General features: G+C 40.8%; 1 protein-coding gene across 3 annotated transcripts in view; it reads right to left on the bottom strand.

Annotated features, from left to right (window-relative positions):
- Positions 1 to 210: 210 nt before the first annotated feature.
- The window catches only part of LOC144694479 (protein phosphatase 3 catalytic subunit alpha), a 324,803-nt gene continuing 308,376 nt past the window's right edge, over positions 211 to 16,637 (bottom strand). For 2 of the 3 annotated variants that reach the window (XM_078564995.1, XM_078565169.1), the window contains 4 exons: positions 16,413 to 16,497; positions 13,771 to 13,868; positions 6,431 to 6,460; positions 211 to 1,887 (listed from right to left, as the gene is read on the bottom strand). In XM_078564995.1, the coding sequence (XP_078421121.1) occupies positions 1,706 to 1,887; positions 6,431 to 6,460; positions 13,771 to 13,868; positions 16,413 to 16,497 (395 nt within the window). In that variant the 3' untranslated portion in view covers positions 211 to 1,705. The remainder of the gene's footprint in view (positions 1,888 to 6,430; positions 6,461 to 13,770; positions 13,869 to 16,412; positions 16,498 to 16,637) is intronic. The other variant, XM_078565086.1, reaches the window with a different exon arrangement.

The raw sequence follows: 16,637 nt of genomic DNA, 5'->3' as shown, positions 1-16,637 counted from the left end.
AAAATAAATGAGATGTGTAAAATCTATCACCATTACTTTCAGCAGTGCAGTATCCAAACGTGACTGACGGAGGCTTTATCCAATCATCTCCATGTTGACCGGGAATAGTGGTATGACTATATGTATATATACCTTCCATTTTCCTCAACTTGGAAGTGAAGGATCAGTTACTGCACATCGAAAACCACTTAAGGAATATATACACACCAGTAAGTTCATGCATGTTTTATTGAAATAGTAATATAAAATACTTCCTCATTGTTACAAGTGCATGCTTAAACTGCTGACGTTTCAGAGGTCAAATTACAAAGGCAAGGCATTCAAGGTTGTAGTGAATTACTTGGGCACATTTACAGTTGTTAAAAAAAAGATCAATGGATTATCCATTATGGACCAGTTTTTAACCATATCATCAAACCCGTAACTGATATACAGCAAAGGTGGAAATACACTCAATGTTTTATTGTGGCACGAAAGAAAAAAGTCAGGCTCCACCATCGTGACTAAAACAGCTTCATGCATCTAGAGTTTTACATGTACCCACACATCGATTGTTTAATTTTCACAATGTTTGATAAACATGCTATTCTTCTACATGTGCACTTATGTGTACTGAAAAATGTTCAAAGGTTCCAATCCCTCTCTGAAATAATTTCAAGAAGTTTCTTTTTTTTTAAATTACAAAAATTCAAAAGGCATTAAGCAATTTCATACAGTGAATATAAAGTATGCAAGTTTACATTACATTTCCAGTATATGTCAGATCACTAAGCGCATTACAGTCCCATATAGGGACAGTACAGCCATAAATTGGGGAAAAAACATGCATAGGACAGTTTTACAGACTACAGATGCTATTCACTGCATTTTATATGGTATGTCTTGTTCTTCATATAGTTAAAATAAAATTTAAAATATGAATGCGTCACTCATTAATATACAATTCCAGCAAGCCACAACCAACTCAACGCAAATGAAATATAATAAGAAAAATGAATGATAAAAGTTATAAATAAATTTCCAGTTTTTTTTTGGAAAAAGGGTATCCATTGCCAAGTGAGTAAGCTAGGTAAATACATAAACTGGTAGCATTCAAACACACTAAATCAACCTGAGGTAAGCAGAATTTGTACAAAAACCAAATTTGATTTTTGGCATTTTTAATGATTTTGCAACTTTACAATTTCCTTTTTTTTTTAAGACTGCCTAATTTGTTTGAAACTCTTGTAAAAGAGCAACAAAAATGTTAATAAATAGTCCACATCTCAAATCAGCTATTATTTAGTTTGTACAACCTCATATTTTCAATTTTTTTTTAATATGTCAAACTTTTAGTTCTGCAATCGTAAATGGACACTAGAAGATTAAAGAGCTACTAGACAGAGATCCCACATCCAGTATAGTAAAGGCCTTTTCAAAATAGATCTGCGAGTCTTCCTTGATGCAAAAGGAAAACATTTTGATTCATCTAATGTGTAATATTTAACCAGCATTTAACTTTGTGCTTGTCTAGAAGCAAAGGCATATCCCATCTGAGGTAACTTAACTGTCAACAATCACAAAACAATTTCTATCACTCTGTTACTGTAATCTGTCATCCAATACCTAGCTCCCAGAGCATGCAGCAGTAATCAGAGGCAAGAATGTCAAACCGCTTATGTGGCAACAATACAATCATGCCTTGGAACTGGAAACTGCGAAAGGATCACTGAATATTGCCGCTCTCAGTGCCGTTCGCCTCTGAGCAGACCACCTTGTTGATGGAGTTAAGGCTGCCGTCACTCGGTATTCCATCTCGGCGAGGGGGCATCCTCTCGTTGATACGATCCAAGCCTTTAGCTTCGGCAAAGCTGCTGATCTTATGCTGGGGTGAGAAACCTCGGATAGCTGAGCGGGGGAGAGGTTTCACAGCAGATGATCCGTAGACGAGGCAGAGTCAGGAGACAGGAAGGAAGGGTAAGGAGACGGGAAGGAAGGGTAGGGAGACGGGAAGGAAGGGTAGGGAGACGGGAAGGAAGGGTAGGGAGACGGGGAGGAAGGGTAGGGAGACGGGAAGAAAGGGTAGGGAGACGGGAAGGAAGGGTAGGGAGACGGGAAGGAAGGGTAGGGAGACGGGGAGGAAGGGTAGGGTGACGGGGAGGAAGGGTAGGGAGACGGGAAGGAAGGGTAGGGAGACGGGAAGGAAGGGTAGGGAGACGGGAAGGAAGGGTAGGGAGACGGGAAGGAAGGGTAGGGAGACGGGAAGGAAGGGCAGGGAGACGGGGAGGAAGGGCAGGGAGACGGGAAGGAAGGGCAGGGAGACGGGAAGGAAGGGCAGGGAGACGGGAAGGAAGGGTAGGGAGACGGGAAGGAAGGGTAGGGAGACGGGAAGGAAGGGCAGGGAGTCGGGAAGGGTAGGGAGACGGGAAGGAAGGGTAGGGAGACGGGGAGGAAGGGCAGGGAGACGGGAAGGAAGGGCAGGGAGTCGGGAAGGAAGGGTAGGGAGACGGGAAGGAAGGGCAGGGAGACGGGAAGGAAGGGCAGGGAGACGGGAAGGAAGGGTAGGGAGACGGGGAGGAAGGGAAGGGAGACGGGAAGGAAGGGTAGGGAGACGGGAAGGAAGGGTAGGGAGACGGGAAGGAAGGGTAGGGAGACGGGAAGGAAGGGTAGGGAGTCGGGAAGGAAGGGTAAGGGGGGCAGGGGCGGGTAGGAGTGACATGGGGGAGGGGAGAAATAAGGGGGAAAAATGTGAAACCACAATTTTTTTTCACCCCAAATCAATACACAAATTCAGTACAGTTACTTGGTTAGCACATTGTGGTGTAAATTCAAGATTTAAGAAACTGTTATCAACTTATTTGTAGTAAACCATACTGAACTGAACCTATGGAGCTTACAGGCAGCAATGGGTTTAATAGTCCACCCTTTTTTGAAGTTAATAAAATTGGTGTAACTGTAATTGTTGGTATCAGATTTCTATTTCAGAAATCAGTCATCATGTATATAATTCTATTCACCTAGTTCCACTTCAAACCAGTTTTGGCCCAATTCTGTTCCACTTGACATGCAGTGAAGTTAGAAAACAAAGAGAACTTCAGAGTGAAGTGATGGGTATTACTTTCAGTTGAAAGACATGAAGCTTAAGGAACCAAACATTAAAAACTCAATATAAATGAAAAGATATCCTCCACAGTGTGGAGTTTATTAACGTTTATTAAGGCAAACGGCTGAACAAATGCACCTTGCAATGTCATGTGCATTTATGTCAAGGCATAGCCATTGTGAAATGGTCCAGGTACATCTCATTCAAGTGGCAGATTTCTTGAATTGTACCAGAAAATTAATTCATCTTTTATACACCTGGACCTAGTTACTAGGTTATCAGTGAACAAAACTCAGTGGGAAAAGTCCAGCAAGAATGCAAAAGCGGTAGTGGATAAATATTTTTCAAAGAACAATTTGCGGGACTTTGGGGAAACTAGAAAGAGTGGGACTTTTGGATAGTTTGTTCAAGGAGATGTCACAGGCATGATGGGCTCCTTCTGTGCTGCACGTTTCTATGAATCAGGCTAGGACATTTTTTAAAAATTCATTCATCCCTAATTGCAAGGGAATTTAAGAGTCAACCATGTCTGGAGTCACATGTAGGCCAGCAGATTTCCTTCCCTAAAGGGGGTCAGGGATCAGTGAACCAGATGGTTTCATGGTCATCGTTAGGCTTCCAGACTTTTATTGAATTCAAATTTTTATTGAATTCAAATTTCATCATCTGCATTCAAACCCGGGTCCCCGGTACTCGTCGCTGGACTAGTAAAATCCAGCAACAATACCACTGCGCCATTGCCTCCCCTAACATTGGCAAAGTGACTGGGAAGGGAGGCAGGAAAGGACTATTTATACCACAATGGTATGTCACGGAACAATCAGACAAGTCTTCGATTTTGGTTCATTGTTTGGTTGCTTTTTATCCTTCTGTTACATTCAGGTTTTACAGGGCAGCACAATGATGCTCCCTGCCGAATTTACCAGCTGCTGTTTGATGCAATGCTGAGGTGTGGGTTCATCCCTCCAATTTCACACGCTAAATATTTCCAAATTATGTCAATATTGTTGCTCAGCTCTCCTCCCATTGGGAGGCATGAAAGTGTGTCATAGTGGCTGGTAACAAAGACACCATCAACAAGACAACTGGATCAATTCGCTGATCTCTCTCCTGACTCAGCAATAATTTACAGAATGAAGACAGAAAAGGGGAAGGGGGAAAAAAAAAGTTAAAATTTGGGAGAATAAATATTAAAAATAATTGTGTTTTACTGGTCACAAAATATAAATATTCGCATTACAGAAGCTGAAACAACCCTGAGAAGCTTGGTGATAAAAGTAAGAACTGAAGGAAAGAAACGAGGCAGAACTGTGGGGCCAAAACTGGTTGAAGTGTCCAGGCGTTTAATAATATAGACGATCAAGTGACATGTTTAACCCTTTGAGAACCAGGACAATCGTTCAGAACACACAGGTATGCACACATGGTAAGGACACTTTGCTGTTCAGTCACAATCCTCTAAGCAATATGTTTTGCACTTTCCTTGAATCCTTTGGGTCAGTTCGGTTCAATAAAGGATTACTGATTTATATCCAGATATTTCCCAAGTGAAGGGAACAGGGGGGAGAAGTCAATTTATTGAGTTATTGTCTGTTTCTTATGCTGCTTCTCTCTCCTCAGAAACCCAGGGTGGAGACTGTAATCCTTGCTGTAACAAAACCTTGGTGTGTGCTGAGCTCAACCATGGGCCTGGGGTAGGCTTCATGGGCTTCAGTCGCTCTGTGACCAGATATTATCAGAATGTACTTTATGATAACCAGATTAATATCTGGCCTCACTGAGGGAGTACCTAGTCTCCGTTTGGAATATTCCCACCAGCCATTCCATGTAAACCTCTCAAGACATGATAATCAGCTGCATGCTATTGTAGAATGAAACAGCAGAGGACGCCATTCAACGCATCATGTCTGTGCTAGCTCTTTGGTACAGCAACGTAGAAACACACACTGTTTTGCTGTCGCTGTACATTAGAAAACCAAGGACTCATAGTGAGTAACGAAATCAGCCAAGGGCATTCAGTACTCAAAAGGTTAAGAGGAAATGTCACTCCATTTTAAATCAACATGTCATTAAAGAGACACTTCATGCAGGACGTTACCTGCAGCTCATTAGGAATGTTCAATACAGCCACAATGTTCAATACAGCCACAATGTTCAATACAGCCACAATGATTGTTAACCATTCCATTTGTCAACTCCAGAAACCATGCAGCAAACAAGCGGTTAATGTGGTTTTGATTATTACAGTGGGATCCTTTTAATAATGAAATGGTGTTAGTTCCAACAGGGACTCCCTGTGTCCCAGGCCAACTCAAGTTGAGGGGAAGTTTTGACAAACATTTTCAAGTTTCAGTTGTGATCAAGATGTTGAAGCAAATTCCAGATTCTGAGATTGTCTGACAGCTTTTCAAAAATTTCAAACAGAAAGATGAAACACTTCATAAGCGGAAGCATTTTATCTTCAACTCGTATTTGGCACATTCCACTAATTATACAAGCTAAATAAAGCGGAGATTAATATTTATATTTTCAGACTTGAATGATGGTTGCATTGCATCAGGGAGTTATATTTTTAATTAACTGTGAAGATTGAAGTTTACCGTAATTAAAGGGCACTGTAAGCAGGTCCCACTGCATATCACTCAAAGGCTAGTAATTATTTATAGGTCTCCCTGAAAAAGCTGGTGATTCAGATTTCATTCATCATGTGTAACACAGTAATCCAACTTGCTGCTGTTGTTCCTGGTCAGACAACAGGGTAACATTGTAGTTTACACAGATACTAGTAAACAAAACACACAGCAAAGCCACAGAGTCACAGAAAAAAAAGCAAAACTGAATTTCCACCACCGATGCAGACTGTGGATCAGAGTTTGTTAAGAAGAAGGTTTTAAAACTGAGTGTAAATAGCAGTTAGGTAACCGCTATTTAATTAGCAGTCGATTTTGCTCTTGCTTAAGCATCTCAAGCCAATTTTGAAGCATCAAAGTTGTTGTTAATAGTTCTTCTGGACAGTACAACTCTGAGTAACATTACAGTTCAGCCAGAAGACGCAAGTGGGTTTTTGCAAGAACAAAGGACACAACTGCATAAAAGGATAAATCTATTTAAAAGCAAGCCACACCTCAACATGGTTAATATGTGACACAGTGTTAAGGAGTGTTAGACAACTGCTGGTTAGCCCAACACCCACGCATCATGTACACACTACAGGAATATATATATTTTATATATATATACATACGCGCGCACACACACATACACACACACATATACACACAATTATGCATAAACCCAGCACAGACCCCATCAGTTGTACAACAGAAAGGGGACTGTCAAATATATTACCTTCATCAGCCTCAATAGCCTCAACAGTAGCTGAAGAAAAGAAAAGGTTTGCAAATTGGATGAGAAAGTTGAGTTGAGAATTTATACTCTTAACAACAACGAGTAGCAAAAAAATAGTAACTGCAGCAAGTCTAATACAAGCTTTAGTACTCTTATGTGGAGATGAGAAACTACGAACAACACGTTCACAAAGAACAACACACAGTCAGTTTGTATGGAAGGAGGGAAAAGAAAAATTGATTGTGATCATTGAGCAGAAAAATCAGTGTGTTATTTCTGTCTGAGTGTGTATGCATGGATTACGGAATCACAATTCATTGGTTTACAGTATCTGATGGAAGATAAGTGCAAACTCTCACAAGGTAAAGTGCTTAAGAAGAAAGGTACATTAGGCCAAATTATGTCCACCAACATTCTCTCGTTACTGGGAAAGACATGCAAAACTCACTAAGTCTGTGGCACTTGTTAGGGCTCTTTCACCATTCTCTACGAATAGTAATAGTGAATGATGCCTGCTTGAAACAGCTGTTTCGAAATGATAAACAAGAAACACTGATTTAGGTTTATGCAGTATAAGATGTACTGGATTTTCACAGATTGAGTAAATAACATGCGGTGTACTGTGACAGTCGTGTTAATTCTCAGCCAGAGGTTCAAAACTGACACCACATCTCACTGTCCTAGGAGAAACTGTGCTGCAGGAAAATGCTCAAATCATTTTGCTGTTATAAATTTGGGTTTTGATTTGGAGCTCCTGCCAATGAGTTTTGGACATGCTGTACCTGGGGAAAAAATCCACATTGCAGAGGACAATCCTTTCCCTCTGATTGTGACAGACTTGCTGGTTCAAGTGCTTCAGACCAAGTGAGTTATTGAAACTCACCAATAATCAATAACTGAGGCTGGCCAGAGATACTACCAGTTCTTGTCAGTGCACTCTTGCTTTGAGAGCCACTTATGTTAGTTATTTGTCATTTCTTGCAGGTCAAGTCTTTCTTTACACAGTCCTAGCCATTTTGGTTTTGGCATTCCACGCAGCTCATGTTGCAACTGGAATCCATTCCATTAATTCCCAAAGATTCCAATCTTCAGTTCCGTGACCTGCACATCCTGCCCATTTGAATTTTCGCATTGCTTGTACACTTGGCTCCTCGTCATTCCTTCAGCGTTGGTGATTTCTGACTCCAAGTTGATAACCCACGCTCTCTGAGCTTAGCATGGTCCAAGAGTGACCAGCTTTGTTCAATGGAAGTGCTGACTGGGAACTGGCTTCACAGATACATTCTCTCTTGGGAAATATCAGCTAAATGCTGAGGCTAATGGGTCACCAGCAATTTGGATATAGTAAATTTACTGTTCAACTTTGGAAAATGCAATCAGTTCGGGCTGATAATCTTATCATATCATTTTTATACATCTAATATAAACCCATCTGCACAATAGATGCAGAGAAATCTTCTTTAGCGTATCTCTAAAAAATCTGTAAGTTTTCTAAACAGATTTTCTGTTGACCATAAACAAATATTTTGTGTGTGAAATGAAAGTTGTGTGAACAGCTGTCCTTGAGGTGCTTTCAGCTAAGCCAAACCTGGCCAAGAGGGATCTGCACAGTATATGCCCAGGTGCTGGCCAGTTTCCAATACATCCTGTCACCCTGCAGCACCCCCCATTGGGGATGTTGACACAATCTCTATGAGGTCCTGGTGATTGTCAAGAACTCCTAGCAGTTGCAGAGGCTACAGATAAAAAAAATGGCAATCGAGAAAGGCCAAATCATAATCGTGTTTGTGAGGTGGAGCATCAGTTAGGCAATAACAAGAAGGGGAGAGAGGGGATGGGTGAGAGGGACGAGAGAGAGGGAGGGACTGTGAGAGAGAGAGGAACAGTCAGAGAGAGAGCGAGTGAGAGAGAGAGAGCGCGTGTGTATGTGTGTGTGTGTGTGAGATGCAGCAAAAGATTGAAATTGACACCAAACAGAGCCCTGTAGTTAGATTGGATTAAAACAAAGAAATGGATATTTCTGTGACAGACAAAGTTGGAGGATTGGCATAAAGGCAAGATAGGCACAGAGGGAGGAGCATCTGAGGTACAGGTAGGTGAATAGGAAATTCCAGACACTGTGGATGAGAGTGACAAGTAGTGTGAAGGAGAATTGGAGCATGCGAAGGGAGAGAGACTGTGAAACTGGGAGGTGGGATTAATCAGCCAACATTCTCTCTAGTTAACTCCTGGAGTGAGCAGTAATGTTAAAGGGGCCAAAATCACCATGTTGTTTGGCAAAATCAGATACCTCCCATGGCAAAGGAAGAAGTAAGTTACTGACCATGGCAGACTCATCTTCATCCACTGAACTCAAAGTGTTTCTACAAAATATGAACGGTTGCTAGGAAACATGTCCCCACTTCGAAAAAGTCACTTGTATTGACGAGGGGGCCTGATCCACTAAGTCTGCCCCCTATTGAGGCAGGCATCTCACCTGCATGTCCACCAATGTCTCTATTGGAAAATTTCCATCCTTTCAAATTCCTCTATGGCCTCATCCCTCCCTATCTCTGTAATGTCCTCCAGCCCCACAAACCTCTGAGATTGCTGTGTTCCTTCAATTCTGGCCTCATAAACATCCCTGGTTTTATTCGCACCCAGTGTCTTCAGCTGCCTGAACCCTAAGCTCTGGGATTCCCTCCCTAAACCCCTCTGTCTTACTGCATGTTTCAAATGCTCCTTTAAACCAACCTCTGTGGCCAAGCTTTTAGTCGCTCGCCTAGTGTCCCTTTGTGTGACTGGGTGTCATATTTTTGTTTGAAAATGCTCCTGTGAAGCGCCTTGGGATGTTTTATTACATTAACGATGTTATATAAATGGAAGATTTTTTTTTGCTCGTTTTGATCTAGGTTCCATCAACTAACTCACAGTAGTGTCATACACTAATTCATTTACCATTCTGCAGAATGTTTAGGCATGTTTTAACACCCGCCAATTCGAGACATCTGCCAAAGGCATTATCCAGTACAGTCACCAATGAGAACTGCTCAGTCGATGAGAAAGAATATTCCCTGTGGCAGCCCTTTTGGGGATATTAGATCCTGGTTGAAACCATGAGACCCAGGGGTTCAAATCTCACCACGATAAATTGGCCACTTGTAAACTGTACTAGGAAAAAATTATTAAGAAAGCTACTATATTGATATAAAAGCCAACTGGTTCCTTAATGTCCTTGTGGGAAGAGAATCTTGTACTGCTACCTGGTCTGGCCTACAGGTGACTAGAGTTAATCACTAAGTGATTGCCTTTTATTGCCCCCTCAAGTGGTGGGCCATTCAGTTGCAACCCTATTAATTTCTGCATCCTTTCGAAAGAGCATTGGTCTGGGGGCTGAGGATCAGATCTCATAACAAGGTAGTGAGATACTGAGTACAGTTAAATGTGATCTCCTGGATTAGTTTCAAGTTCCTAAGGGAACCAGAGAGGGATTTTCCAGCTTTATTTCCTCCCCTAGTGAACCATGGATTTAAAGGATTTGTTTCTGCCTCACCCAGGAGTTTACAATATGATTGCCAGTGGATGGCAGGGTGGCTTCACAATTCTACAGCTTTTCAGTTCTACACTGGTTGGGGAAATGAAATTGCTTCGGCAGTGTTGTTGTTTTTTTTTGGGCTTGTCATCCGGAACGTTCAACCTTCGATTTGATTGAGCTACACGGTTTCTCGCTCATCGCTCGTCCTTTCTTCATTCTCGATGATGGGACATCAGTTGCGATAAGATTTGTTCTCAATTACTATCTTCTGTTTGACAAATGCTTTCTCCTGATCACCTGGATTCATGGCATTGAAAGCCTTGACGTTAAAAAATGCTCACGGGACCCTTTTTTAATCGGGATATTTCTTCCAACAAGTTATGGTAACTCAGTTGGTTTGGTTGAGTGCTGTCTCTTACTGTAGCAGCTTTCCAATAATTTCCTGTAGTATTGCAGCATTACAATAGCAGAGGAAACCATAAAATTCCAGTGTGTCTATTATGCACATCTACGCAAGGAAATTATTTTATATTCCATCAAATACTGCAGGTATTCCAGTGACCCAGCTTCTGGGTGCTTTATCTCACCAATTAAATGATCCTCCATGTAGATGTTTTAAGATCTGATGCCTTTAAACCACAAATATATTTCTATGGTGATGCTGAATTTCATTTTTTTTTTTGCTGCCAGCATCTGCTTTTCTGCTTGAATTTAAATAAAGTAATAAGAAATGAAGCAATTCATTGAATAATAAAAAGAAATAAAAACGGAGGTAGTGACAATCCAGAATGGTGCAACTACACAGCATTTGGCTGGGAGCTGCCAGGAAACCAATCAATCCTCGCTTGAGGGAACTGCTTTCCTCAGTACTTTTAATGTTCGTTTCCAGGTAGAAAATGTTTTTTTATATTGGTGATCCCATATATCAGTTTGCACAGGTGAATGTTATTAGCATGTGTGAGTTAGCACCAACACACAGAACACTGACGTACAAAGGTACATGAGTGAAGTGAATGAAACGGGTACCTGATTCGTCTGAACAGAAGGGAGAGAGAAAGAGTACATCAGAAAGCAAATAGAATATTGGAAGGAGTGAAGCAGAGAGGAAGTTCATGGGGAGCATTGAACAGACATCCCCATTCCACACACAATACCCAGTTCACACATACATAGATATATCAGGAGACAATTTACTTCAGTTAATCAAATGCGACAGTACAAGTCAACAATTCTGGAAAAATCTCAAGTACTGGGAGACTTCAACATGTAGCTGAGTGATGGTCAGTTTCATTCGTGCCCAAGGCTCACCCAACATTTATCGTGTGAAATTTATACATTCAATAGGTATATCATACAGTGAAAGAGGGGGGGGGAAAGAAACTGTGATGTAGTTAACAATTCTCCTGCTACAATATAGTACATTATGTGGACAATCCACTTAACTCAGTATTCAGGAGCAGTTACCAATACTGATGTGTAGAGAACACTAAATATATTTTAATAACATCTTTCTATTTATTAATTAATCATTTACTTATAAAAGTTAAGGCGTTAACTTATCGTTCAAGCCAAGGACTGGCATTAGCTTTCATGGAACTACATAAACACATTAAACTCAATCTTTGGGATCTCTTCAGTTCAAGTTACAGATTTTCAATCCAAACATACAATTGTAAATTAGCAGCAAAGTCAGGATCACTGCGGCTCAGATTAACAGATCGAAACATTGACATTCATTTAAAGTTAGGCTTCCAAACAACTACAGCTCTTGACTTTGCTTCATTAATACTTCTGGAGAAAGGAATTTTACAAATTATTTTAAAATATAGACATAGATTAGACCTGTGCCCAAGTAAAGACTTATTAGAGATCACATACTTAACTGTCTTGTCCATTTTTTTTTGAAGATCAAATTTAACAAACGGAATGATGTTCTAGATTACCACATAACACAAACACATGTGAAGGGACTAGGGAAATACAATGATACCGTATGCTTTACTATGACAGTTATACCTGTAACAAGCAAAAAGGAACAGCCAGGTTACCTGTAATAAACTGAACAGTAGAGATAAGCAGAATAAAAGGTGCCATTGATTAGAACAGCCCTTTGAGCTAATTTCTGTAATGAAGGGAAAATACTACAGGGGTAAGTAAGGGTGTGTGTAAGAAATATTCCTTCACAAGGATACTTTACCCAGGGTCATTTAAGCACTTGATCTGGAAGAAATAAATCTCAATTTCCTCATCAGCTCATGGGAGACATACTCAGGGTGATACAGTTTTGGTTCAATGAGAGGACACCTCCAGAGAATTAAGTTGTAGCATTTAATTTAATCAAAATTTTGGGGCTACTGTTAATCTTAAAAGCAGCACCCAAATATCACAACCAACATGGGTTCATGATCACAAGACAGTCGAGGGATTTACAAAGACATGGATTCACCTCCAGGGTGTGAAATTCTTAATCTAAGGCTCTGAGCCTGGGCTTCTAATAATAAGGTAATATTTTTATGACTTTTTTTTTGTCGGTTAGAGTTGACTCCTTAAATATATAATTATTTACATTGCATAATTCTGAAAATTAATGTCTGCTTTATTAATAATAGTGCTAACAAGTAAGGGGATCAAAGGTTACGGGGAGAAGGCAGGAGAATGGGGTTGAGAAACTTATCAGCCATGATTGAATGGCGGAGCAGACTCGTTGGGGTGAATGGCCTAATTTCTGCTCCTATGTCTTATGGTCTAACACTTTGAGAATAAGTCTAATATGATTTTCATTAACTAAAAAAGGCAGGTTGTGAATGAATGTTTGCACCAAGTCTACTTATATCTTCCGTTGCATTGTTCAATCAGGTTTTTCCCAGCTGTTCAAATATAGACTACATTAAATGAAAATTTGCAACTGTAATAATGAATTAAACAAGAATGCACACAATACACTCACCAACTTGCTGCATCTTTTACTTTTTTTTTTACAAAATTATATTAAGTAATTTTTGAATTTCTTTTTTAAAAGTACATCTCTCCTGGTAATGACGGACATGAGTGAACCAGTGAAGTTGTTTACAGTCTGCTCAGAGCAGCTTTACGAGAAATCTTTCAAGAACTGAAATGAGAAAGGCTAGATTTGGACCATATGAATGCAGTAGATCACACCGTGCTGTGCAGTATACCTATCGTCTCAAGAGCCACCCCAGCCCCTCCCTGGCCATAGAAACATAACAGTCCCTGCCTGACAGAAGTTAGGAAATGAGCTTGAGTTGCTGTTACCTGCATCTTCTCACCTTGTGGTCTTCTACACTGCAGCAATATTTCATTTGCTGTACATTGCAGCACACAACTAAGTATAGAAATGATCGCAGTGTGCACACTTCACCACTGACTGCACTGTGGAACTAATTGTACACATTACGGCAATGATTCCAATATCCTATCCACGGTAAAGTTAATAACACAAGTAAAACTTGCTGCTTGAGGTTAGCCCATTGGTCAGATAGTAGGAAATAATTTTTCAATGCCAAGTGAAGAACTGTGCTTGTTTTCTGTGTGAAGCTAAGGACTGACCTTTTAGTGGTAAACAGATGTTGGCCAAATACAGTTGCAAGGACCATTTAATTTCTGAAATAACTAATTCTATACTGTACGTCATAACTAACTCCCAGGAAAATGGCACTAATTCACTTTGTTTCTGTGTCGGTCATTACCAGTAACAGATCATGTCCAATCAGAAAACACTGGCAGTAAAATCATTGGCAAGAGCAAAGGTGTACTTGTTGACATCTGTCAAGAACAGTTGGGATAGAAAAACGAACTCCATTCTTACCACTTTGGAGGGTTTGCTTTCCTCCAGCCAACACTCCACTTGGAAGCATTCCTGTGGGAGTCAGGCCCTTTAGTGTCAGGACACTCTCGCTCTCCTCTCTGGAAAAGGCCAGCACAAAAATTACCTATGAACAGCCACATTGGACAGAAACCACTGCAATGGGAGGGACATAAAAAAGGTCAAAATCCGGAACAGCAGCCAGTGCTGACTGAGTTGGTTTGGCTCTTTTCACTCCCGGTGGTACCTCTTCAGTCTAAAGCAGGTGACTATAACCCAACCCATAATGGAACCTCACACCATTAATTTGCAAATGCGATCCAGGCATCAACTGAAATAATTCAGACGGAAACGCTGTAAACAATCTGAATACCATTACAAAGAGGAGCTTTATTGGCAGGGTGAGGTCAGTAAGGCTTCTGGGGCAAGTTGGAATTTGTGTCAAGTGTAATTATCCATTGCAATTTAATGTTTTTGTACTTGCAAAAACTGATTCGTGCAATGCTCCCCACCAACCACCCCCCACCCCCCCTCATTCCAAGTTTAATTATTCCGCCTCCCTCAGTTCCCCAGAACACTGACCACTGGGCTTAGAAGATACACAGAGCAATCTGGGTGATTGCCATCTCCTCACTCCTGGATTTGGAACCCTCCCAGATAGTCCAGCTACGAACAAGGGCTTGTGGAGAGCTGCTCAGGAGCAAAGCTGCAACAATCAGAGGTGGTACACAACCTAAGGGCCACAGGTAAACAGTGTACCCAACCCAAAATCAAATGCTTTGGGTGGACAACTGCAAGATGATCCAGGAAAACAATCTCGGTCAGTTCATTGGAAGGAATTCCCAGCTGAATGTCGGTCATGCTTTTTACAAAGTAAACTGTCCAGAGTGCTGACAGGACTATGTAGGCTGTTCAGTACAAGGAACATTTAGAGGGAAGATTGTTCAGTCAAAATGTCCTCACAGGGAGAGAGGATCATTAATCTGTGCCCCAATAATATGAATATTAACATAAATCCAAATATTCATTAGTGAAACAAGATGGTCAGAATTTGATCAAAAAAATTCAGATTCGATCCAATCTGGATTCAGTCTAGATTTTAACCTCGGTCATTGCCCTCTGGCCCAAAAACAAGTTCTCTTTTTAAATATTTATCCAATTCCCTTTTGAAAGTTCCTATTGAATCTGCTTCCACCATCCTTTCAGGCAGCATATTCCAGATCACAACAACTCACTGTGGAATAAAATATTCTCCTCGTCTCCCCCTCTGGTTCTTTTGTCATTAACCTTGACCTGTCACCTCTGGTTACCAACTTTCCTGCCAGTGGAAACGGTTTCTCCTTATTTACTGTAACAACAACCTTTAAGATTCTGAACATCTCTTTTAAACCTCTCCTCTACCTTCAACCTTCAGTTGTCAAATGATGAAGATTAATGGAAGTGAGACAGACTGTGAAACATGGGGACAAACTGCTACATCCAACGTTCTGATTATTGTTCTCAACACAGAGCCTCGTGTGGGGGCTCTCGTTTATATAATACACCGTTAACCATCGCTAATTCAGCACATTTGGAAATGGTTTCAGCTTGGTGCTGTATAAATTAGATTGCAAGGATCCCAGAATGGAATTGTTATAAGCAAGATGCACCTGACAGATTTAATGGTGCTTTTCAGGAAGTGATCCCTGTGATATTGGGGCTCATATCAATGATCATTAAGTTATTGAGATGCATTTGTATTATCACTGTTATAGGGGTTCTCATCAATAAATATTGGGATTCATGTTAATAATCACCATGTTATTGGGGTCCAGGTTAATGATCATTGTGTTGTAGTAGTCCAGATTAACCCTTATTGGGGGTCATGTTATTGACATTCAGATTAAGCACAGGATTATAAAGCACAGCAGCATTCAACCCATCAAACCTGTGTCAGTTCTTTGAAAAGTGCTAACCACTCACCTGCTCTTTCCCCATGGCCCCTTTCATTCATTCCCCTCAAAAACTATTTATCCAATTCCCTTTTGAAAGTTGCTAATGCTTCCACCGCCCTTTCAGCCAGTGCGTTGCAGATCATGATGCACTGTGTTAAAAAAATTATCATCCCTCTGATTATTTTGCCAGTTAGCCTAAATCTGTTTTCTGGTTACTGACTCTCCTGCCAGTGGAAACAGTTTCTCCTTATTTACTCTATCAAAATCTTTCATAATTTTGAACCTTAACCTTCTCTGCTCTAAGAAGAACAATCCCACCTTCTCCACATAACTGAAGCCTCTCACCCCTGGAACTATTCTAGTAAACCTCCTGTGCACTCTAACCAAGACCCTGACATCCTTCCACAATGTATGGTGCCCAGAACTGGACACAACTCCAACTGGGACTGAACCAGTGTTTATAAAACCCAAGCGAAGAAACAACCATCATAAACACTTACAAAAGCAAAACACCTTTCATCAGAACTGAAACCTTTACTCTGTTTCTTTCTCCACAGGTGCTGCCTGACCTGCTGAGTATTTTCAACATTTTCTCTTTTTTTATCATTAAACTCATGTCTTCAAATTCTTGGAGGGAACACAAGTGAATATACTGGAGTCCCAAACAAAATTACAATGCTAGTTAACAACAGCAGAGGATACCAGGCTTACCGGAGGACAGAAAACATCTTGGCCATCTTGCCAATTGCTCGAATCTTGTTCCTAATGACTTCTTTACGGGCAGCAGCAGATGCACCTGGTAAAACATCACATTGACATCAGTTTCTGACTCCTTTCTCGCCCACAGACAAGCTGGAGAAGCTGAATCTCTTAACGTTCAGTGAGTAATGCAGCATCAATGTTCATCAGCGCACTTTTGGGAATCCTGCCTGAAAT

Source organism: Cetorhinus maximus, chromosome 1 (genome assembly GCF_964194155.1).
Source record: "Cetorhinus maximus chromosome 1, sCetMax3.hap1.1, whole genome shotgun sequence".
Taxonomy (NCBI): Eukaryota; Metazoa; Chordata; class Chondrichthyes; order Lamniformes; family Cetorhinidae; genus Cetorhinus; species Cetorhinus maximus.
Note: the sequence above shows the minus strand (reverse complement) of the source record. Positions and strands in the feature narration are given on the sequence as shown.